The following is a 25,376-nucleotide window of genomic DNA, read 5'->3' on the forward strand; positions in this document are numbered from 1 at the left end:
AAGGATAAAGACAGCTGCAAGAAAAAAGGGCTATTTAGAGATGCTATAAATCCACAAGGGAAATGTATCTAGGACTATGATGGATCAGTGTATTCAAAGCCTCTAGTATGAGCTTAAAAGTTAAAAAAAAAACCTGCACTGTGAGAACTGTTTATGCTAGATACCATAGTGGGCGTAGGAGGTTAAGAGCTCGTGTATCTAATCTGGAGGAACCGGGTTTGATTCCCAGTTCTGCCGCCTGAGCTGTGGAGGCTTATCTGGGGAATTCAGATTAGCCTGTACACTCCCACATATGCCAGCTGGGTGACCTTGGGCTAGTCACAGCTTCTCGGAGCTCTCTCAGCCCCACCTACCTCACAGGGTGTTTGTTGTGAGGGGGGAAGGGCAAGGAGATTGTCAGCCCCTTTGAGTCTCCTGCAGGAGAGAAAGGGGGGATATAAACCCAAACTCTTCTTTGTCTTCTTTCCAGAGATTTTCACTTTAAGGCAAGCACAGTTCCTTTCTCTACTTACTGTAGCTTTGTCAAGTACTTTAATTGAATATGGCTCAGCCACGTTGTGTTTCCTTAGTGCTTGTTCCAGCAGCTGCAGAGGGGGGCTCTCCCATTTTCCAAAAACCACTAAATCAATATCACTGCGGACAATTAAAAACATACACACAAGAGTTAATTTTAAAAACTTAAGACCTTAAATACAAGACAAATTTTCACACATTGAATTACTAGCTGGAAGAATTAAATCCAAACCTCATCTTAATTATTAAATTATAAAAACCACTTAATTATTAAATTATAAAAACCACTAAATCAATATCACTATGGACAATTAAAAACATACACACGAGTTAATTTTAAAAACTTAGACCTTAAATACAAGACAAATTTTTACACATTGAATTACTAGCTGAAAGAATTAAATCCAAACCTCAAGAATTAAATCCTAAACCCTCACCTACAGATTTTGCCAATTATTCACCTGATGTGTCACAACTGAAAGGCTGCTACATAAAGGGGCATCTCTGCTTAAATCGGTGCTCAGGGCTAGCTCAGGCACTGTGCCTCCCCACAAGGGTACATCTCGCCCCCGCCAGGAGAGGGCGCAGCTGAAGGCCTGTAGAGCACAAAGCTAGAGGAATGAGAGCAACCAGTTTCAGTCTGAACCTGGCTGCGGCAAGGCTTGGATCTAGCTGAATCCAAGCATAGCCCCAGTCAGGCTCAAATGGGCCCTTGCTGCTCCCATCTCCACATGGAGATTGTGGGAGGGTGAGCCAGGCTCACTGGCCTTCAACTGCATCTGTGTCCCAGTTCCGAACTCCACAGGGAATTCCAGACAGGGGCACAGTTACCTGGGGGAGGGGGGGGGCATAAATACGCAGCCAAAAAGTAGCACCTAGGGCTCGGATTCCCCCCGGCCCTTTCTAGATATGCCAGTACTTACACACAGTTTAACATGAATGGGACAACAAACTGCCCAGACACGTCAGGGTCTTAACTCACAGTACTTTGCTCAGCTATTGGGAAATGCAAATGTAAGCACTCTGGCACACAGGGTGGGATCCAGCAGTTCCCTTTCACCGGAGGAAAGTTCGACACAAGATTCAAAAGGCGCACAATTTCTCAGTTGGCAGAAGGGAATCACTGGATTCAAACCACTGGCTTGGGTCCTACAAGAGTGGAGGAGAACTCAGAGAGAAAGACTCTCACCTCTCACTCTCACAAAAGGTCTCTTGGGCTCCAAGAGGGGGCTGGATCCACAGAGGGTGAAACATTCACTGAGAGGGAGGAATCAGCAGAGATTGCTTCCCTCCACCAATCAAAGTGCCCTTCCATTCTCAGAAGCAGAATGTAGGTCAGTGATGGCGAACCTATGGCATGGGTTGCTGGCAATGGGGCTTGCTTCTGAGTAAACCCTCCTAGGGTCGTGATTCACCCGTTCGAAGAGTTGCACGGTTGCTTCAAAGCAAAGCCAACAACTACCACCAAGCTTACTCCCGAGTAACGCACGCCTTGGAGCCAACCATTTTTTCTGAACTAAAACCTCAGTATTCAGGTTAAATTGTCAAGTCGGCACTTTGCGTTAAATAAGTGGGTTTTGTGTTGCAGTTTGGGCACTCGGTCTCAAAAAGGTTCGCCATCACTGATGTAGGTCAAGCTATTATGTTTACAATAGTCTAGTGCACAGGTGTCAAACTCCATGACCCTCAGAATGTTATGGACCGGACAGTTCACAGTATCCCCTGCCAGCAATAATGCTGGCAGGGGATGACTAGAACTCATAATCCTACATCTGGAGAGGCTTGCAAGCCAAATTTATCGATCCCAGTGGTTAATTACAGTGGTTAAGAACCTTCTTTCTGCAATTATAAACATACATAAGCTTTGGGTCGTAAGAACTAACAAGACTCCCGCTGTAATGTGCTCACTCTGTGTAATCTGCAAATCTGCAGAGTTAATCAGTATTTCTAACAGCACAGTATTACTATGTGCTTAATACTTTATAAAGAAAAGCAGTTGACAACTAAGTGTTCCCATTTTAGTACATTAAAAACAGTCATTTGTTCTACATGGAAAATCTGACTATTTTGTGTTTACATATTAAGGCTCAAAATTCAGTATCCCATGTAACTCGTATTAATTTTTCAGCATCAAACTCACAGTGATTAAGAAATGCTGACATATCTCTTATATAATAAAGCACTATAAGTATGCCCTGTTGAGAAAAATAGTGGCTTTTTCTGCACAGACTATTTATAATGTTCTGCAACTGTTTTCAAAGAACTGGGGTGTTTGTTTGTTTGTTTTGGGGGGGGGGGGTCCCGCATAGCGCAGAACAGAGCAACAGGGAAAAGAACCGGGTGCCCTTTAAAATGTTTGCAGAGAGTGTGGGAGGGGGTATATCTTGCGTGCCAGGCTGAGTTTGCTCAGCCTGGCACACAAGATCTGTCTGATCTCTGCTCCCGCTGCCGGCCATACATGCTTTTCAAGTCTGTTAGGATGGGAAAAGATCTGACATGCCGGGCTGAGTTTGCTCAGCCCGATATGCGAGATCTGTCTAGTCTCCCTCCCCAAGCCCAGCAGGGGGGGAGGGGTCTCACATGCCGGGCTGAGCCTGCTCAGCTCAGCAGGCAAGATCTGTCTGACATCCACCGACCCACCACCTTCTGCCACTTGAGATCCTCCTTGCTGTCCGCCATTTGTTGTGTTTCCCAAGAAGAAGAAGAGTTTGGATTTATATCCCCCCTTTCTCTCCTGCAGGAGACTCAAAGGGGCTAACAATCTCCTTGCCCTTCCCCCCTCACAACAAACACCCTGTGAGGTAGGTGGGGCTGAGAGAGCTCCGAGAAGCTGTGACTAGCCCAAGGTCACCCAGCTGGCGCGTGTGGGAGTGTACAGGCTAATCTGAATTTTCCAGATAAGCCTCCACAGCTCAGGCGGCAGAGCTGGGAATCAAACCCGGTTCCTCCAGATTAGATACATGAGCTCTTAACCTTCTACGCCACTGCTGCTCCTCTGCTTGAAGGGCAGTCGGTCACCATTTCAATGCATAAAGTACATGAATAAATGAGCATGTGTCATTTTTCCTTTTTTTCCAATGAGGTGTCTTTGACGCTACGAACACACGATATGACCCGTGTTCAGAATCGGAAGGCAAAACTAACTTTATATATGTACTTAGGATAGAATAGAATAGAATAGAATAGAATAGAATAGAATAGAATAGAATAGAATAGAATAGAATAGAATCTTTATTGGCCAAGTGTGATTGGACACACAAGGAATTTGTCTCCGGTGCATATGCTCTCAGTGTACATAAAAGAAAAATACATTTGTCAAGAATCATAAGGTACAACACTTAATGATTGTCATAGGTCTAGTAAGCAATCAGGAAACAATCAATAGTAATGAAAACATAAAATGTAAAATCATAAAATAAAATGAAATGTCAGCACAGGCTATAATCATACAGTCATAAATGGGAGGAGAGGGGTAATAGGAATGATAAAAAAGTAGTGCAGTAATTATATAATAAATATATAATAAATAGTTTGACATTATCGAGGGAATTATTTGTTTAGCAGAGTGATGGCATTCGGGAAAAAGAGCATTCTTATGTCTAGTTGTCTTGGTGTGCAGTGCTCTGTGGCAGCGTTTAGAGGGGTAGAGTTGAAACAGTTTATGTCCAGGATCACCGAGGGGTCAGTAAATATTTTCACAGCCCTTTTTTTGACCAATTTTCCCGGTATACAGGTCCTCAAGTGGAGAGCAGGTTAGCAGCAATTGTTTTTTCTACCAGTTCTAATTATTCTCTAGAAGTCTGTGTCGATCTTGTTGGGTTGCAGGAGCCAAACCACACAGTTATAGGGAGTTGCAGATGACAGACTCAATGATTCCTCTATGGAAGACTGTATCAGCGGCTCCTTGGGCAGTTTGAGGCTTCCTGAGTTGGCGCAGAAAGAACATTCTTTGTTGTGCTTTTTTTGATAACATTTTTTTGATGTTAGGTGACCATTTTAGGTCATGAGATATGATGGAGCCTAGAAGTGTAAAGGTCTCTACGGTTGATACTGTGTTGTCTAGTATTGTGAGAGGAGGTAGGATGGGAGGGTTTCTCCTGAAATCTACCACCATTTCTGCGGTGTTAAGTGTGTTCCAGTTCTAAGATTGTTCCAGTGGCACCACGGGGCTTCGGCTGGATTGTTCAAGCCTCCCGTCTGTATGCTTGGTTTTCGCGTTGTGCGAATGAGACCAATCACTGTTGTATCATCTACTTTACACATTGAAACGGTGGCACAGCAAACAGAGGAAACCTCCATGGAAAACACAGGAAATGGCAGGCAGTGCGAAGGATCTCAAGCAGCAGCAAATGGCGGACACAACAAAAACGAAAGCGGGAGCTTCTAAATTGGGTGGGGGAAAATGAAACTTTTCCTTCACTCCACAAAGTGAGCAGGGAACATTTTGAAAATGTTTCAGAAGGGAAAGTCGCTAGATCAATGTTTTTGAAATAAAACGTTTTAAGGAAAAATTAAATGTTTTCCAAACATTTCGAGCAAAAAGCTGTGTGGAATTCCTGCAGGAAACATTTTATATTCCAGCCTCAAAACATTTTATTTGTGTTGTGTGGAAAGGGTCAATCTCAGTACTTACCTAGTTGGCAGATAAAGCCCTGTACTAAAACTCCCAAATATCTGAACCTGGAAGAGAGGTGCAAAGTTAGTATACTGTTGAGCACTCCGAACTGAAAAAATATTTCAAAGACATCCACACCATTTGCAGCCACAGAAAATTAACCCCAGGCATTTGCCAATTTGTAACAGTTTGATCCAAACGAAGGCCCTTTCCGCACGGGCCTAATATGGTGCCCTGGGGATGGCAAAAACACCATCCCCAGGGAGCCATTCATACAGGGGGCGCAGCTGCTTCGAAGCTGCCATTTTCCTACCTCGCTTCCCGAGCGAGGTTTATGGAAAACAGCGGCTTCGAGCCGCTGCCGTGCGAACGGCAGCAGCTCGAAGGCGCCTTCCCTCCCCCCATGTCCGGTCAACCTACCTGCTCTGCGGCCCTCTGGTGCGTTGCCGAGGCCTGGGGACATGCCCCCTCTGCCCTGCGACTCCGGAGCGGTCGCGCAGGACAGGGGGGGCGTGTCCCCTGGCCTCAGCGACGTGCCGGAGGGCCGCAGAGCAGGTAGGTCGACCGGACGATGGCACAGCACAGCGCCATCGTCCCGGTAGATTCTGGGACCGTGAGGGGTTGGGTCGGCGTCACGTACGCCGACCCAACCCCTACCGTGGCCGTGCAGAAACGGCCTAACTTTGGTCTTCTTTTACTAGCCCTTGTCTGTCACTCAAGAATTCTTTGGCCCAGATAAGATCTCACACTGCCCTGTCACCCAGCCACAGTCTGGCCTTTACAGGTGAACCCCCACACAGCTGACATAACTGTTCCCACCAGCTTTCCTGATTTACTGTAACTGACAATACACCCATATTGTCCAAACGACAGTTTAATAAGCCACGGTTTGGACTGACTCTCACAACATGCGAAGTTTAAAGCAAGCCAGGCAAGAAAAGAGAATCAGTCTGTGAGAAGAGCCTCCAGTGGGTGCCAGCTCTTCCAAACCAATTAATAAGAACTGAATTGCTATGGAAGAATAAGCATATAAGCTTTAGAACACTTCATTCCGGGGGGAAACCTCCCAAACAATTCTGGCAAACTTTTAACAACTTCTAGCCAAGGTCAAAAACAAGCACTTCCTTAAAGACATAAAACATTAATGTCTTGCAAGTTCCAAGTTGGATAACCCTTAGGACAGTGGTTCTCAACCTTCCTAAGGCCGCGACCCTTTAATACAGTTCCTCATGTTGTGGTGACCCCCAACCCTAACATTCCTCCATTTTACAGATGGGGAACACTGATGCAGAGAGGCGACCCCTGTGAAAGGGTCATTCGACCCCCAGGTTGAGAACCACGGCCTTAGGAAAAGCCTATATGAACCCACTCAATTCAATTCAATAAGCCTTTATTGGCATATATACACGATAGTATAAAAATACAGTTCCAGTTAAAAAGTGAATAGTAAAAAACACAGCGTTTGTCATACATTCAGTTTACAAACTTCTGACAAAAACTTTGCCAATATAAGGCAACAATGAAAATCCTGACAATTTAAAAGCGTAACTACTTTGTCTGATTCAGTATAATCAATCATAGAGATTGGGATAACAGACTGGATTGGAGTTCTTGGTATAATAAGCAGTTCAGGAGAATGTGTGGGATGGAATCCAGCTGTCCTGTGTTACAGGTACAGAATCTCTTATCACTTGGAAGACCTTTAAGTCTTCCTCTACGTAGCGGAGATGGCATGATGTTAAAATCCCAGCCGGGCATATAGGCTCCTCCTGTGTGTAGAGTTTGTGAGCGCTGTAATATAATGGGCTGGGTATCCCTGCATGAAAGGAATTGACATATTTGTTGGTGAACAAGATTTATTTGCCAAGCTCTGCAGTTGTTGATAGTCCATTGCTAACAGCCTCTCTTTAATGAGGGCAAAAGTTTCAGTAAAGGTTAGCATATTGAAGGAGTCACTGTCATAACCCAGTTCCCCGATCTTTGCTGTAACTATTGTGCACCATTTTGATTGGTGGAGTTCACTCAAGGTAAGTTGGGTCAATGAGTTTCTGGAGCTTCAGTAGTGAATATTTAACCAGAATTTTATAATGATTAGCCAAATAGTGGCCTCTATAGAATATTGGCCAGATTATATGAACCCACTCTATAGGTTAAAATTTTGCAGTTAATCACATGGACTATTTTAGTATTCCTAAACAGCTGAACAGACAAACCCTGAAAAATGAAGACCTTGGTTACATGTCCACAGCCTTTCAAGTGTTAAAAACTTAACATACGTCTCTTGGTTTCAACAATACTGGTCCTTCACTTAAAGTTTATTATTAAGCGACATTATACGATCAACACTGATTTCCTAGATATTTTCAGATTAAAACAGAATTGTCCGAATGATGGCAAACTTTAATGCAAGCATGTTATTTGGCATTTTGGTTGGTCTTCTATGGCAAGCCAAAGTGGCCTTGCTTCCAAGAATCCAAACAGCACTTCTAATCATTCTCACAGCTGAAGAACACAACTGCTGCCCACCTCTCATGGATGAACTCGTTCATTTAGGATCTGGGAGACCCAGGTCTGAATCCCCACTGTGCCACGGAAGCTCACTGGTTGACCTGGACCTGCCACGCAGTCTTAGCCTAACCCACCTCATAGGGTCGTTGTGAGATTAAAATGGAGGATGACATAAACTTCTTTGGGTCTCCACCAGTGACGGAGCTACAAGGGGGACGGGGGGGTGCGTATTGTACCGGGCATGCGCCTTGGGGCAGCAAAAATTTCAGGGTTTTTTTGTATACTTTAGTGTTTTTCAGTTTTTGGCCTGCAGGGGGTGCAGTTTTTTAGGCTAGCAGCACCAAAATTTCAGGGAGTTTTCGGGGGACTCTCCTGATGATACCATCCAAATTAGGTGAGGTTTGGTTCAGGGGATCTAACATTATGGACTCCCAAAGGGGGTGGCCCCATCATCCACCATTGTTTCCAATGGGAGCTAATAGGAGATTGGGGCTACACCTTTGAGAGTCCAGAGCTTTGGCCCCCCTGAACCAAACTTCACCAAACCTGGCTGGTATCATCAGGATAGTCTCCTAAAGATACCCTGAAATTGTGATGCTGATAGTCTAAAAACTGTGCTGCGCCCCCTGCAGGGCGAAAACTGAAAAAACACTAAAAATACAAAAAACACAAACGAACATGGGAGGGCAGCAAAACTCAGATTTTGCACCGGGCTCCATTTTTCCTAGCTATGCCTCTGGTCTCCACTGGGGAGAAAGGCAGGACATCAACAAATCAAATAAAAATATAACACAATTATATCTTATTTAAGATGAGTTGAGTAGCACTCTGAGTAAAACTTTCCAGCCTCTTCTCTCCTCTGGCAGACTGCTGTAAAACCACAAATCACACAAAGGGCCTTTACCCACCAGAAGACACAGCTGGAATTTAAGTCTGTTGTCTTCTCCTGAACGTCTTCCTTTGGGGTCCAGAATAGAAGAAGACAGCACAATGCTGTATTTCCCTAGGTCAGGGGTAGGGAACCTGCGGCTCAAGAGCTGCATGTGGCTCTTCTGCCCTTGCACTGCGGCTCCACGAGTCAAGCTGCCAGCTTCATCCTTGCCTGCCCTGCAGGCAGCAGGGCGGGCGCACCAACTGCCCGCAAACGGCTGGGCCACGCCGCGGGCTTCCCCTCTCGCCTGCCCTGTTGGGACGGGGCGAGCGTTTTCCCGGCGGCCGGCGAGGCCCAGCCGCCGGCTTCATCCTTGCCCGCCCTGCAAGCAGCAGGGCGGGCGCACCAATTGCCCGTGGCCGGCTGGGCAGTGCCATGGGCTTCCCCTCTTGCCCACCCCATTTGAGTGGGGCGAGCCCTTTCCCGGCGGCCGGCAAGGCCAAGCCGCTGGCCCCATCCTTGCCCACCCTGCAGGCAGCAGGGCGGGCGCATCCATGCGCTTCTCAGAATGAGTGGAGTAAAAGGTAAAAAAGCCCAATATATACAGTGTTATCTTTATTTTAAATGTCAAAAATTATTTGCGGCTCCAAGTGTTTACTTTTCCCGTGGAAAACGGGTCCAAATGGCTCTTTGAGTGTTAAAGGTTCCCTACCCCTGCCCTAGGTGAAGAGAATAGCCTGCTATGGCCACAGTCCCTGGATGCTGCGCATACCCCCATTCTGAGCTTTAAGGGAAGGAGACCCAAAGGCAGCCATATGCGCTACTCCGTGTCACGCTGTTCTGCTGCTGGAGCTATAGTTTTAAAACAAGGAACTTTAATCTGACTTATAAATCACTAGCAATGTGTTTTTATGGCAGCTGTTTTCTAAAACTGTTTGCGGAAGATTCTTTACATCAGTCTGCATTGAGGTCTAGGCCAGCACGCATGGAGGAAAGTATACAATCACGTTACTGGGGAGGGGTGTGTGCACCAATAGAGAGCAGAGCAAAGGATGAACCTGATCTAATCAAAAAGCTAGTGAGAGATGTACTCACATCCGCTGTAGGCCAGAGATCTTTGATAACAGTTTCTATTCTCTTCACGACCTCTCTTCTCATAACTTCTTCTTCAGGACAAGGGGACATAAAGTCATAAAAGTCCATTATTTCTTCATGCAACCTGTTGTAGGAAAACACAAAGGTCAGCATCACTTGAAAACATGCCCAAGTAATTCAACCGACATTTCATGGATGATATACTGATATACCTTGGATACAAATGTTTCTCCCATGAAACACTCAAGCCGGTAGACTGGGTGGTCTGAGAGGTTGTAGAAGATAATAGAAAGATTCACTCTATCAGCAAAGCCATGTTTGTGGTTTTCTGGATCTAATACAGTGATGGCGAACTTATGGCACGGGTGCCAGAGGTGGCACTCGGAGCCCTCTCTGTGGGAAAATCACTCCACACACACACACACATCTAGGCTGGCCTGGGCCATTGAGCACGATGTGCGCGCACCACGGTAAGCAGGGAGGACTCGGCTAGCGGGCCTGGTGCCTGTGCTCTGGGTGGTAGCTGCCCAAGGGTGTGTGTGCAGAGGAAGCAGAGGTGATACAGAGGCACAGAGCGGTGCACGCGGGACTTGCTGGAGGCTAGAGCAGACTGATCCCTGCTCAAGGGGGTGGGGCGGAGGAAGAAGGAGCCAACCGTTTTTTCCTAAACTAAAACCTCAGTATTCAGGTTAAATTGCCGTGTTGGCACTTTGTGACAAATAAGTGGTGTTTGGGTTACAGTTTGGGCACTCGGTCTCAAAAAGGTTCGCCATCACTGATCTAATACAACAACTTTTACCTAACTCCAAAAATCATTAAGTTTTTTTTAAAAGGAAAAATAATATTTGAGCATGAAGGCAAGGGATCCTGTAACATCTTAACACAGAGATTTTTTGAAGCAGCCACCTTTGAAGGTAAAAAGGCAGCCATCTGCTCTGGTGAATCATTTAAGAGTCAAATGCAGAATTCCAGACTCCCAAGCTTTTTCTTCAGATTACAGGTTACATTGCACAGTAAACCCAAGTTTGTCAACAAGTTATACTCTATAGGGAAGAAGAAGAGTTTGGACTTATATTCCCCCTTTCTCTTCTGTAAGGTGACCCAAAGGGTCTTACAATCTCCTTTCCCTCCCCCTCCCCCCCACAACAAAGATCCTGTGAAGTGGGTGGGGCTGAGAGAGATCTGAAGAACTGTGACTAGTCCAAGGTCACCCAGCTGGCATGTGTCGGACTGCACAGGTTCACCAGATAAACCTCCACAGCTCATGTGGCAGAGTGGGGAATCAAACCTGGTTCTCCAGATTAGAGTGCACCTGCTCCTAACCACTACACCACGCTGGGAGCTGCTGACTGTCACATTTCTTTGACAGGCATACCTGTATGACACACATTTGCCATATTCAAGTTTCACATTTGAAGTGTCTACTTCACATTTCTATGGCATTTTAGTATTCACCATGCTTAACAGATATAATGTCATAGCCTGCGAACATCAGTATTATTCTCTCATATTCCACACCAAAAAATGGAAGACATAAGAGACAAGCTTAAGAACATAAGAACAAGCCAGCTGGATCAGACCAGAGTCCATCTAGTCCAGCTCTCTGCTACTCGCAGTGGCCCACCAGGTGCCTTTGGGAGCTCACATGCAGGAGGTGAGAGCAATGGCCTTCTGCGGCTTTTGCTCCCGAGCACCTGGACTGTTAAGGCATTTGCAATCTCAGATCAAAGAGGATCAAGATTGAAGAAGAAGAAGAGTTTGGATTTATATCCCCCCTTTCTCTCCTGCAGGAGACTCAAAGGGGCTGACAATCTCCTTGCCCTTCCCCCCTCACAACAAACACCCTGTGAGGTAGGTGGGGCTGAGAGAGCTCCGAGAAGCTGTGACTAGCCCAAGGTCACCCAGCTGGCGTGTGTGGGAGTGTACAGGCTAATCTGAATTCCCCAGAGAAAGCCTCCCACAGCTCAGGACAGAGCTGGGAATCAAACCCAGTTCCTCCAGATTGAATGCACGAAATCTTAACCTCCACATACGCCACTGCTGCTCCTTGAGTAGCCATAAATGGAGCTTCTCCTCCATAAATCTGTCCAAGCCCTTTTTAGAAACTATCCAGATTTGAGTGTATCCACCACCTCCTAAACATATTCCAAACATAATCCCTGCGTTGCATGAGAGAAGTGTTTCCTGCTGTGGTCCTAATTCTTCCCCACAGCATTTTCAATGGATGCCCCCTGGTTCTAGTATTGTGAGAAAGAGAGAAAAATGTCTCTCTGTCAATATTTTCTACCCCATGCATAATTTTATAGACTTCAATCATATCCCCCCTCAGGCGTCTCCCTCTCCAAACTAAAGAGTGTCCCAAGCAGCACACAGCCTCTCCCCTCATGGGAAGGTGCCCCAGTCCCTCAATCATCCTCGTTGCCCTTCTCTGCACTTTTTCTATCTCCCCAATATCCTTTTTGAGATGCGGCGACCAGAACTGGACACAGTACTCCAAGTGCGGTCGCACCACTGCTTTATATAAGGGCATGACAATCTTTGCAGTTTTATTCTCAACTCCTTTCCTAATTATCCCCAGCATAGAGTTTGCCTTTTTCACAGCTGCCATGCATTGAGTTGACATTCCCATGGAACTATCAACTAAGACTTGCCAAAGGGCACTTCATGAGGGCAAAATCCAGCCATTATGTTGCAACGCAACTGAAGTATTATGTCCAATTCACATATGCAGCAGCCTCTCCAGACCACAGACTTCAGAGAACAGTTAACCAAACATCTGACCAGGTAACCAATATCCTTTCTCCATTTAATAAGGAAGGACTTTTCTCCACAAAAGCCGTGCTGATCCTTCCTCAGTGGACATTTCTGTTTATTTACTAAAATATTTCTATTCCACCTTTTCAATTCCTAAATGGCAATCCAAAACAATTTACCATCTGCCAATGCTAGCACCCAAATACAGTAAAATCAACAATTACACTGTTCCCATTAATGCTTCATTTCTGTGCATTAATGCGGAGTTTTATACATACATTGCCATAGTTTAAAAATGCAGACCTCTAGAGTAAGAAAGAGAGGGGCTGGTTGGCAGCTTCTGAAGTGTATTATGATTGGATAGTAGCTGTACCCCGGGGGAACAGGAATGACAGCATGTGTGAGCGGGGAGAAGAGAACTGAGTGGGTGAAGAGTCTGAGGCTCATTCCGCACATGCAGAATAATGCATTTTCAAACTGCTTTCAATGGTCTTTGTGTAGTCATCCCCGCAGGGTCGTCGCTAAGGAAGAGGCGAGACGCGGAGGTTTCATCTGGTGGAGAGCGCCAGCAGCGGGAGCGCGGGTGTCCGTGTTCCTCGCGACTCTCCCGCGTGCTGGTTCCTGGCACCTTTTATTATGATTATAGCGGGGGCGTGTAGAAGGGCGGATCCGAGGGGAATCCGGGAGAGCGGGAGAGCGGGAGACTGAGAGATCATCATGTGATGCATGATCTCACCTGGCTGCTACATGCGGAGAGGAGCATCAGCGTCTGGGCCTAATCCTCACCTGGGGGCAAGACCGTGTCCCTTTGTCACAGGACACCCGGTGGTTTGTGAAACCCAGGCAGTTCACTTCGACCAGTGACTCGCTCCGAGGTGAGGGGTGGGGGAGCGGTGGGACCAGAAGACCGTAGGAGCGCCGGTGTTCCAGCGCTCTACTTACGGTGCTGCTGGGTCAGCAGCTCATCCCTACACTTTGATGCTGTGCGGAATGGCAAAGTCCACTTGCAAACAGTTGTGAAAGTGGTTTGAAAAGCATTATTTTGTGTGTGTGGAAGGGGCCTGAGTGAGGTTCTGTGGAGTGTGAGAGAAATCTGTTTTCTCATAGAAGTTACTAGTGCAAATGAGGAAAATAAGCCTTTGTGGCTAGATCTAATTAAGGAACTCAGATGATACAGAAGAACTGATAAAATACTAAACCATTATGCTTAGGAACTACATTGAAACCATTATGTTGTTATTTCTAAACAAACTCTAGGTTTAAGTGACAATACCAGTTTTTTCTAGAGTAGAGGATCCCCTTTTAACTCAGACCCACCCCAAAGAACTACTATTCTATCAGTCTATCAAATATAACCAAGCCATCCCGTTCTTTAGGTCCAACTGAGACGTCTTAGGTGAGAGCCTTCAGTGGCAGTGAAAAGAAATAGGAAACGCTAAGGAAGGCAACAAAACACATCACCTGAGTACACTAGAGAGGTGCCTTTCTAGGTGTTACATATAAGCAGTCTCAATAAGAATGTTACAGGAGTGCATATCAGTTTTGGAAGGCGTCAGAGAGGAAGGGGGAGAAGTGTGATAGAAGGTGTAGTGTGGAAAAGCTACATGCTTAGAGGTTTTCCCCCTCTCTTATAATACTACAACGTAGGGGCAGTAGATTCAGAACAGACTAAAGAATGAATTCCTTAAACTTGGGAAACTCACTGCATGGTATGTAGTGATGGACAGTAACTTGGCTGCAAATTGACTACAGATCCATCAAATTAGCCAGAACGGCCAGATGTAACCTCTGTGTCCAGACACAGCAGCTCTTCAAATACCAGAGCTAGGGAGAGCTTTTGGTCTTCTTGCTCTGCTTGCTGGCCTTCCAGGGCATCCAATTAGCCACAGCAGGAAGGACTCCAGACTAGATAAATGAATAGCCTTTCTCACATTCCCCTGAAATCTCACAGCCCTGAAGCCAACCGCATTCATTTCAACTAGACTTACAATCAAAGCAAAGGGTCTTGTGCATCAAAAAGGGTGACATGCATAGAAGGTCCTCTATTAAGAAGGCAGGCAGCCTACGAAGACCCCAAAAGCAAACAGAGGAAGAAGAGAACCACATCTTTCTCTTATCTCGGCCTTACATAAGAACATAAGAACAAGCCAGCTGGATCAGATCAGAGTCCATCTAGTCCAGCACTCTACTACTCGCAGTGGCCCACCAGGTGCCTTTGGGAGCTCACGTGCAGGATGTGAAAGCAATGGCCTTCTGCTGCTGCTGCTCCTGAGCACCTGGTCTGTTAAGGCATTTGCAATCTGAGATCAAGGAGGATCAAGATTGGTACCCATAAATCGACTTCTCCTCCATAAATCTGTCCAAGCCCCTTTTAAAGCTATCCAGGTGAGTGGCCGTCACCACCTCCTGTGGCAGCATATTCCAAACACCAATCACATGTTGCGTGAAGAAGTGTTTCCTTTTATTAGTCCTAATTCTTCCCCCCAGCATTTTCAATGGATGCCCCCTGGTTCTAGTATTGTGAGAGGGAGTTTGAGACAGCACACACTGGGATCATACCCCCCCCACACACACACCCTTCATCTTGCCTAACGCAGACAATCTTTAAACAGATGGTTATAAGGATGACAAGGGTGCGACCGCCAAGGCTTCCTACTCCTGTGATGTGACACAGTCCCAGGTCTGTCTACTAGGGAGTAAATCTCACTGGTCTGAGTGGTCTATGTGTCCACACACACACACACACACACAGGTGAGCCTGCACCCTTCACCCTCCAGCTGCAAGGGGATGCCGTCCATTTGAGCCAGCAGGGCTGCCCTGGTCACTGAGAACCCTCACGTTGACACAGACCTGTGTCAGCGATTCACATGTTCAAGCCCGACCCTCGCGTCTGACACAGGTGCCCTTCACATGTTCAAGTTGAACCCTCATGTCTGGCACAGTCCTGTGTCAACGCTTCACATGTTCAAGCCGGACCCTCATGTCTGACACAGATCCGTGTCAGTGCTTCACACGTTAATACTGAGCCCTCGCGGCTGACATAATCCCGCGTCAGCGCTTCACATGTTCAAGCGGGACCCTCACGGCCGGCATAGACCCGTGTCAGCCTTTCACACGTTACACTCTTGCTTGTCGGGGGGGGGGGGCGTCTGCTGGAGCAAAGGCTTGCGGGAGAACCATCCGGGGCCCCCACTTACTCACCCCTGTATGCCGGGGCCATAGGGCCGGTCCTTCCAAGGCGTGCCCGGGCCGCGCAGGGGCGGCGGCGGGGAGGAGGGCAGGCTCAGCCCGGGTGGGGTCGCGGTGCCGCCGCCCAGCAGGTAATTGAAGCCGTAGGTGCTGGCCTTGTTCTCCCGCTTCCTGCGGCCCGGGTGGTACCGGTGGGGCCTGTGGAGGCGCCGCCCGCCGCCCTCCTCCTCCTCCTGGGCCGGGGCGGGCGGGCTGGGGGGCTGCGGCGCCGGGGGCGGGCTGGGGCTGGCGGGGCTGCGGGGGGCGCCTCCTGCTCCGGCGCGGCCTTGGGCGGCCCGCCAGACGCGCATCCAGAGCGCGTTGGCCGGGCCCTTCTGCTCGGGCTGGATCCAGGCCACGCGCGCGTCCATCCAGCCATCCGCCCGTCAGAGAGGCGCCGGCGGGGCCTGCGAGGGGCGGGGCCCGGAGGCCGCGGCCGGCGCATTGGGCCGCCGGGAAAGGGGCAACGGTTGCGCCTGCGCAGTGCGAACTGGCGCCGGAGATCTCCGTAGAGTCGGACGGAGGGAAGCTTCGTTCGAAGAAGTGCCGTTCCCACCTCCCGGGTGGGAGAGTCCGGGAGCTTCCGGGTGGGATGGCGCTCAGTGAGGCTAGGACGCCATGGAGTCCCCTCACCGAAGCTGACTTTTTTTTTCCTGCGGAAGAACTACACTCAAAAAGGATATTGGGGAGATAGAAAAAGTGCCGAGAAGGGCAACGAGGATGGTTGAGGGACTGGAGCACCTTCCCTATGAGAAGAGGCTGCAGCATTTGGGACTCTTTAGTTTGGAGAGGAGGCGGCTGAGGGGGGGGTTTGATTGAAGTCTATAAAATTATGCATGGGGTAGATTTTTCTCTCTTTCTCACAATACTAGAACCAGGGGGCATCCATTGAAAATGCTGGGGGGAAGAATTGGGACTAATAAAAGGAAACACTTCTTCACGCAACGTGGGATTGGTGTTTGGAATATGCTGCCACAGGAGGTGGTGATGGCCACTAACCTGGATAGCTTTAAAAGGGGCTTGGACAGATTGATGGAGGAGAAGTCGATCTATGGCTCCCAATCCTGCCAAAATGCCTTAGCAGACCAGGTGGTCGGGAGCAGCAGCCGCAGAAGGCCATTGCTTTCACCTCCTGCATGTGAGCTCCCAAAGGCACCTGGTGAGCCACTGCTAGTAGCAGAGAACTGGACTAGATGGACTCTGGTCTCACCCACAGGCTCTTTCGTATGTTCTTAAACTCTGCAGCCTGGAAATGCGGTTGTCATTCCTGGAGAACTCCAGGCAATGCCTGGAGGTTGGCAGCAGGAGGCTCAAGACGATTTAATCCAATAGAGGCGTTCTGGATAGCAAGGAGTGGATGTAGCCAAATAAACATTAATGAAAAGCGTGAGTTCAATTAACTTGAAAGTACTTAACTGCTGCTGTGTTAATTTCACTTTGCTCTCTGAATAGAACCTGCTGACATAAGAGAACAGCTTTAGTTTACTCTTCCTTGTATTTGTATATAACTTATGTTTTTTGTATATGGAGAATGGGGTCTAGGTTTATTGATGAATATTTTTATTTTTACAGAAGAAGAGCCTGCATTTGAAACATCATTTTATTTCAGGCTATTGACACAATCTAGTAAGTTTTCATGGGACATTATTTTTTAAAAATTATAGTTAAAACATGTTACAATGCTATTTATTTATTTTGTGGTATTATACTTCTTTTTGCAGATTGGCTTGACAAAGAATACGAAATAAAACGAAATCCGGAGGTCTTATAGCCTCTAAGCCTTTAAAAAGCCTCTATATAAACTTCTTGTTACTTTACCTGTTGGATTTAAATATCCCTGGATGTATCATTAGAAGAAGTGAAGATTGGGACTGTCACAGTTATAAATCAGTTGTCACAATTGTAAATCATTTGTTTATGACTCAAGTATTGAGCTTTGTATGCCAAGGTGTAATATATGTTAAAATGCCGAAAGTTGGCAGCAGAAGGCTCAAGACGATTTAGTCCAATATCAGTGTTCTGGAATGCAATGAGTGGATGTAGCCAAATAACCATTAATGAAAGGTGTCAATTTAAGCCCGCTTCATCGAATGCAGTGAGTAGGGATGTTTTACGGACATTTCATGGGGGAGGTTTGGAGAACAAACAAAACAGCAGGGACAAGGAGCAAGGCCGCGTAGGAAATATAGTGTGAAATACAGACTCTTCTTGAGAGTCAGCTTAGCGGAGAGACCCAGGTTCGAATCCCCTCTCTTCCATGGAAGCTCACTGGTTGACCTGGGCCAGCCACACAGTCTAAGCCTAACCCACCTCACGGGATTGTTGTGAGCATAAAATGGAGGATGACGGCAACCACTTTGGGTCTCCACTGGGGAGAAAGGGAGGGTGTCAACAAAATAAAACTTGGGGAACTCAGTCACCTTAAATTACCGCAATGGGTTGTTGTAGGAATAAAATTAAGGTGACAAGAAAAATGTGAGCTGCTTTGAGGCCCCAGCGGGACTTCGCCCTTCCCCATGCGCTGTCGGCATGTAGTCAAAATGCCCTACGGATCCCCTATTAGCTTTCTTTGCAAAATCTTGTTACTTATATAGCTGTGGGTAAGTTACACAGTGGAGCCAACAGTACAACAGACAACCTGGGAAAGCGAAAATGGGGGAAGGGGAGAGACTGAAGCCAAGAGAAAAGGGTATGTGCGAGTCTGGGAGATACAAGACTCCCCTTAAATGGCAGATGCAAGGTCTCCAAAGACTTTGTAATGCTTGCAGAGCTCAAGACGAGGTCTTTCCTATCCCCTGATCCTATTAACTGGAGATCCGATTTAATTAGATTACACTACTTGTTGGACAATCCTGATCCTTCTCTCTGTATGATAGTGGCAGACTTTCTCCTGGAAATTACTAAATGCCAGTAGATTTCCTTCAACCTAACATTTATTTCCTGTATTGTATATGCTTTTTAAATCCGTTTTTTTATTATTGTTGTACTGTTGTCTATGCCAATAAAGTCTTGCTACTGCTTAACTGGAGATCAGAGGTGTATGTAGGGAAAACGTAGCCCGGTGCAAAATCTGAGTTTTCCACCCCACCACCACCCCACCGCCCCGAATAGGCTGCTGTCCATCCGCACCAGGACCAAACAACATTAGTCTTGAAATCAGTGTATGGATTAAATGGCTGCAGCCCAGGGACATTTGATCCCGTATGTCCCCCTGGGCTACTTACAATACCATATAGACAGCAAGTCCCAACCATTTATCCAAGTGTCCACCATGCATAGCATCCATATTTTCGCAGGGAAATTTTGCCAGAGGTACAGAAGGAGAAAAATCTAAAGACTGATAAAGTGGCAGAGAAAGATAGCGAGTGGGAAGGAAGGAGTTTGGATTCATGCTCCCCTTTCTCTCCTCTAAGGCGACGCAAAGGGGTTCACAAACCTCTTTCCCTTCCTCTCCCCACAACAGAAACCTTGTGAAGTAGGTGGGGCTGAGAGAGTTTTGGGAGAACTGTGACTAGCCGAAAGTCACCCAAAATGTAGGAGTGGGGAAACAAATCTGTTGTGTGGACAAATACTTATTTAGCAGAGCTAATGCAATAATGAGGCAGAGACCAGTTGCTTTACTGAAATAAAGTTTACTTACTACAGGGAAGGGAAACTTGGAAGAAAAAACAATAAACATCTTTCTTACTAGCTAGCACCAACAGCCAGCTTGCTGCTTAGACTATTACATGGCTACTAAGCTATAGACTGAACTCAACTGAGCTGAGCAGACTGACTGAGCTAAGTGAACACGTGCAGAGTGTAAAGGATTCAATGGTGTTGATGAACGGGTCAGCCGCCTGGCCTTGACTACATTCCACAGCCCGGGCGATGGGCCAGCTTCTTCGGCGGAGACCTTATCTCTGCGAGGGAGATGAGACCTCCGTTCCCATGGGAACGGAGGGGGGATGGGATGGACAGAGTTATAACCTGTGTTTCTGGCGGGAGATCTTATTCCTGCCACTGCGTGTACATGAGCTTTCTAAGATGTCTGAATAAACGGTCTTTTACACCAAAGAGCCTTTTATTTCTGCTTCTATGGAATTCCTTACATTGTGGCAGGAATCCTAATTCATCTATATTCCTAGTACAGTGGACCTCTGGTGTCTCGGCATGGAGAGGTTGGATGTTTCTGTGGAAGGTGCGGTAGCCCCCAAAGAGGGCTCCGACCTTTCCCTTCTGGATCTGGAGGAACCGGCGGGAGAACGGGTCTCGCTGGTGACTCTTTCCCGTCCTCGTATCAGCACGAGTCTTCCTTTACTCCGCTGGAACGAGGGACGTGAAGACGACCATGGGGACTTACATGAGTCGTCGGGCGCTTCGTCTATGGATCGAGCGCCTGTGGATCGGATATCTACCCGCTGTGCATGGATTACAAACCTCAGATGCAACCTGTCACGGAGGAGACGGGCCTGACCACCTTTCATGCAGCAACACAGGAGTCCATTGAATCCATTCCTGGACTCGTATTTTGGTGATGCTCCCAAAGACCCACCGTGGCATAGCACTGGGGCCCGTCCGAAGACCACCAGTGACACTGGGACTATACTCAGGGATTGGGAGGGTATCCGCATTCATCTTCCGATCGACCCCTGATCCCGGACCAGCGGCGGCACCTGAGATGCCCCGTGGAGCCACCGGTGGGCACGATGTCTCAGCTGGCCCAGACGACGAGGAGTCCGGAGGAAGCCTGCACTCCCAGCCGGATCTGTTCCCTCTCCCATCGAAAGAGAGCTGGGCTGAGGAAGTGGGCCGACTGCGAGATGCCCAGGAAGCATGGGCCCGTGAACGCCAGCTATGGGAAGAGGAACGGGAACAGCTGCAGCAAGAGCGTGAAAACCTGCAGAGAGATCGGGAACAGCAGCGCAAAGTAGTCCAACTCGAATTGGACCGTGCCAAAGATGCGCTCCAACGGCAATATGTGCAGAATCTATCAGTCCATGATAAAGTCCTGGAACACTCCAAACTGAACTTACAGCGTCAACGCGAAAGTGTTCAGGCCTTGGCGCATAATAAAGTGAACTTACTGCAGCTGTTCAACGGGACGAACTGGCTAAATTGGAACGAGAGAAAGCAGCTTTGCATGCGCACCAGGATGCATTGACTCGCAAGGAGAGAGAGCTGGCTGCCTTGGACAGGGAACTGAAGAAGCAGCAGACCAGGACAACCCAAGTTGGAGTCTACGCTGTCACGGGTACAGCCGGCGCCAGAGGGGCGACGCTGCTGGGTCGAGCCACCTTCCAAGGACCGGCTCCCACCGAAACGCCAGCTGCACCGGGCGTTGATACCTCCACCGATTCCGCCCCCCCCCGCGCAGAACCGCTGCCTCAACCTGCTCAACCTGCGCAATCGCCGCCCCCTGCGGGCGCCAAGGGCCGTGGAGAGGGGTTACTACAGACCTCCAATACCTGCCCGTTTCGATGGGACCGCCTAAACTTCCATACTTCATATAGCAACTCGATGCCCAAATGGAGCACTATGACGTTTTATACCGGGTCGGAGCGTGAAAAAATACGGGACATCGGCTCAGTCCTGGATGGGGCGGCAGCCGACTGGTTTGTGACTCTTTTGAACCTGCAAGATGAAGATACTCGCATGGTGCCCGCGTTCCTCCAAGCCTTAAGGGCTCGCTTCCAAGATCCGGGTGCTGAAAATGAAGCTATCCGCATTCATCAAAACTATTCAGCAAGGCAACCGCCGCTTGCAGAATTTGCCCGTGAATTTCGTCGCGGCGCGCTGCTCGACTCTCCTGAGTGGCCTGAGCGCATGAAATGCTAATACTTCTCCGATGCTGTCGACGGCAAGCTGCGTGAAACGGTGTTTTTGATTCGGGTCCCCCGCACTATTGCTGATTGGATTGAATTGGGATCCCAGGTGGCGTCTCGCTTAGAGTACGCTCGTGCCAGAGGCCGCCAACGCCCGAAGCCTGCCACTGCGTCCACCAAGCCAAGCCCAGCCGCCCCTACCGAGACCACCTCCGAGTTACTGGCCGTCACCGACTGGGATTGTGTCTTTACCGCGGAGGACCAGGTCATCTAGCCGCCAACTGCCCGAAAAAACAGAAGCCAACCGCCTCCGGCCGCTACGCACCCCATCTGCCAAGCCACCACGCAAATCAGGGCCGCCTCTAACGGCCTCGTCTAAGGCAGTCATCGAACGCGACCCAGAGGAGGGAAGTATTGCTGTTTGCCTTTCTTCAGCCCCCATGGACATGGGTTCGACTCCAGACGCGGTGAGTGAAGGCAGCGCCCCCATTACAATCCAAGCGTTTCTGGCCAACCCCGCTAAACATACTCGTATTATAGCCTCGGCCCTTGTGGATTCTGGCTGCTCCCATTGCTTAATGCGGCCCCAGGTGGCGGAGGAGCTAGGTCTAGACCAAGTCCCCCTGGCTAAGCCCATACCATTCACCCAAATGGACGGCAGTCCTCTCGGGAGCGAAGGACCGGCCCAGTTCAAAACGCAACCGGTTCTCCTCCGTTGCGTTGACCATTGGGAGAAAATTAGTTTTATTCTGGCGCCAGTGGCCAAACACTCCATAGTTCTGGGCATGCCGTGGTTGTTGTTGCATGAACCAAAATTCCTTTGGAAAGAAAGGATCTTAGAATTCACTGACCCTCCCTGCGGTGAACACATGAATTGGGGGGAAAACTCGACTTCTCCTGACACACACCCCCCCCTGGCTTCATCAGCGATTGCTCCCGATTCTACCGCATTCCAATCGGGCGCATCAAGAGCTAGCCAGAGTATTTCAGGAGCAAGAATGCGATCAGTTGCCACCCCATAGAGACACTGACTGCAAAATCGTAATACAGCCAGGGGCGCAACTGCCCAAAGGTAGAATCTACCGCATGAGTCCCAATGAGGAGAAGGGAACTTCGTGCCTTCTTAGACAAGAACCTCGCCGCTGGTTCATACGGCGAGCTACCAAACACACACATGTTGCTCCTGTTTTGTTTGTCAAAAAAAAAGATGTGCCCTTACGGCTCGGCACAGATTACCGAGGTCTCAATGCAGTCCCCCTGTCCAATAAATACCCTCTGCCTTTGATCAAGGACCTTTTAGACGCATTGGGCAAAGGACGCATCTTTACTAAGTTGGACTTGAGGGAAGCTTACTACAGGGTCAGAATTGCTGAAGGCTATGAACACTTGACTGCATTTAACACAAAGTTTGGACAGTTTGAATACTTAATAATGCCATTCGGGTTAAGTGGGGGCCCCGGAGCTTTTATGGCCCTTATCAACGAAGTTCTCCATGATTTATTGTATAAGGGAGTAGTGGTGTACTTAGATGACGTTTTAATTTATTCACAAACCATGGAGGAGCATGAAGCATTGGTTCGGGAAGTATTGAAACGTTTGCTCGACAACTCCCTCTTTGCCAAACTTTCCAAGTGCTGTTTCCACCAAACCTCTATTGACTATTTGGGTTACCGGATCTCGCCCGAGGGCCTACAAATGGATCCTGCTAAGATTGATGCGGTCCTCCAATGGCCTGCCCCTACCAACCGAAAAGAACTCCAATCTTTTCTAGGTTTTGCTAATTTCTATCGTGACTTTATACCCCAATTTGCTGAACTGACTCTCCCTCTCACAGACCTCTTACGCACTAAGGGTAAAGATCCACTGTCCACCAAGCCCGGGACCCCCCTTTCCTGGTCCGAAGAATGTCAGACCGCCTTTCAGCTTTTAAAATCTGCTTTTACCACCGAACCTATCCTAAAGCACCCTGACCCAGATCTCCCGTTTGTGGTTCACGTGGATGCCTCGGACAAAGCGCTTGGGGCAGCCCTGTTGCAGAGAAATAAAGATGATAGGTTGGTTCCGTGTGCTTATTTATCAAAGAAATTCTCCGGTGCTGAACTCAACTGGACTGTAGGGGATAAAGAGACTGCGCCATCAAAGTAGCACTCTCCACTTGGCGCTTTAATGGCTGGAGGGGGCTAAACACCCCTTTCAAGTTTGGTCGGATCACAAGAACTTGGCCGCCCTCTCCACCCCCCTCAAGATGTCCGCGAAGCAACTTCGTTGGGCCGATTTCTTTTCTCGTTTCTCTTTCACGGTCCATTTTTTCCCCGAAACTAATAAACTGGCTGATGCGCTCTCGCTTACTCGGGGAGGGGGTGGAGCCAGCTTACGGACATTCCGCGACCACTGTTCTCTCCCTCCCAATTAGGGCTGGCTGTCACCCGATCTCAGACATCCACTCCTCCTTCTCCGCCCATTCCCAGCCTGGTCTCTCCTTTCCTACGGGAACTTGAGGGAGGCTGGCTGCGCGAGCCTCCGGCGGAGGAAGGCGACTCCCAATTGCGGTTGGAGAAGGGCGTTTGGCGGCGGGGATTGTTGGTATGTGCCTCCCCTCCGCAAGCAGGTTCTCGAGGCCTACCATGATGCCCGCCCGGCTGGACATTTTGGCTTTCTAAAAACTCTGCATTTGGCCCGCCGTCAGTTCTGGTGGCGCGCGATGCGCAAAGACATTGAGACGTATATTAAAGGCTGCTCTGTTTGTGCAGAAGCCAAGAACGTTCCGGGAAAGCCCCATGGTCTGTTGAAACCTCTCCCGGTGGCCTCCCGCCCCTGGGAAGTCATCTCCATGGATTTTATTACAGATTTGCCAGAAAGTCATGGTAACACGGTCTTGTGGGTGGTGGTGGACTTATTTTCTAAACAAGCCCATTTTATTCCATGTGCTTCCATCCCCTCCGCTCCTAAGTTAGCGCGTCTGTTCATTCAGCATGTTTACCGTCTACACTCCGCCTCCGTTAAGGTGGTCTCCGACCGCTGGCCCCAATTCATTTCAAAGTTCTGAAAGCTTTTCTAGGGTTGTTAGGGGCCGCTTCCCGGTTGCCGCCTCCTACCACGTTCAAAGTGACGGTGAGTCGGAGAGAACGAACAGAACCCTAGAGCAGTATTTACGTTGTTACACCAACTACCACCAAGACAATTGGTGCGAGCTAATTCCGTTTGCAGAGTACGCCTATAACAATGCGGTTCATAGCAGTACAAAAAAGACCCCCTTCGAAATTGTGTCCGTCGCCTTCCCGCCGTTGCCGCAACTACCTGCGGAAGCATTGATCCTCCAGAGTTTCAACAATGGATTTCATCTCTGGCCGAGGGGTGGAAAACGGTCCAGACTGCCTTACAACAGGCTAAAGACTCCCAAAAGCTGCAAGCGGATAAGCACCGCCGATTTCCCTCTGCGTGTGGGCGCCTGGTGTATTTGTTCACCAAAAATCTCAGAGACGCGCATAAATTTTCAAAACTAGGCAAAAGATTCGTGGGACCTTTTCAGATTACTAAAGTGATTAATGATGTCACTGCCTGATTGGATTTGCCTAACTCTCTTAGTAACATTCATCCTGTCTTCCATTCCAGTTACTCAAGGAGGCTCCCGCTTCCGATGCCTGGCAACGACCAGCATTGGAGAGAGGCCCCCTAAACCGACTATTATTGATGGCCACATGCATTACTGAATTGACGCCATCCTGGACTCTCGCTTTAATCGCAAACGCTTACAATATTTAGTCTCTTGGGTGGGGTATTCCCTCTGGGTATAATCAATGGGTTTATTCCGAAAATATTGACGCCCCCGCCCTTATTTCTGCTTTCCACCGCGCCTTTCCACACAAACCTGGGGGGGAGGGGTCTTTTTTTAAGGGAGGCAGAGTGTAAAGGATTCAATGGTGTTGATGAACGGGTCAGCCGCCTGGCCTTGACTACATTCCACAGCCCGGGCGATGGGCCAGCTTC

The 25,376-nt window shown here is 48.4% G+C and overlaps 1 protein-coding gene and 1 long non-coding RNA gene across 3 annotated transcripts in view; one reads left to right on the forward strand and one right to left on the reverse strand.

Annotated features, from left to right (window-relative positions):
• Positions 1–16,030, reverse strand: part of TENT4A (terminal nucleotidyltransferase 4A) — a 36,093-nt gene extending 20,063 nt beyond the window's left edge. The window contains exons 1-5 of one of the 2 annotated variants that reach the window (XM_048515920.1): positions 15,559–16,030; positions 9,603–9,726; positions 5,147–5,193; positions 797–814; positions 513–615 (exon numbers count right to left, since the gene is read on the reverse strand). In XM_048515920.1, coding sequence (XP_048371877.1) covers positions 513–615; positions 797–814; positions 5,147–5,193; positions 9,603–9,726; positions 15,559–15,956 — 690 coding nt within the window. In that variant the 5' untranslated portion in view covers positions 15,957–16,030. Of the gene's footprint in view, positions 1–512; positions 634–796; positions 815–5,146; positions 5,194–9,602; positions 9,727–15,558 lie in introns of both variants that reach the window. The other variant, XM_048515919.1, reaches the window with a different exon arrangement.
• Positions 16,031–16,689: 659 nt separating this feature from the next.
• On the forward strand, positions 16,690–19,098 carry LOC125443642. Its single transcript, XR_007246155.1, has 3 exons — positions 16,690–16,971; positions 17,158–17,211; positions 17,307–19,098. It is a non-coding gene; the product is annotated as an uncharacterized LOC125443642 (long non-coding RNA).
• The last annotated feature ends 6,278 nt before the right edge of the window (positions 19,099–25,376 follow it).

Source organism: Sphaerodactylus townsendi, linkage group LG14, assembly GCF_021028975.2.
Source record: "Sphaerodactylus townsendi isolate TG3544 linkage group LG14, MPM_Stown_v2.3, whole genome shotgun sequence".
Classification (NCBI taxonomy): domain Eukaryota; kingdom Metazoa; phylum Chordata; class Lepidosauria; order Squamata; family Sphaerodactylidae; genus Sphaerodactylus; species Sphaerodactylus townsendi.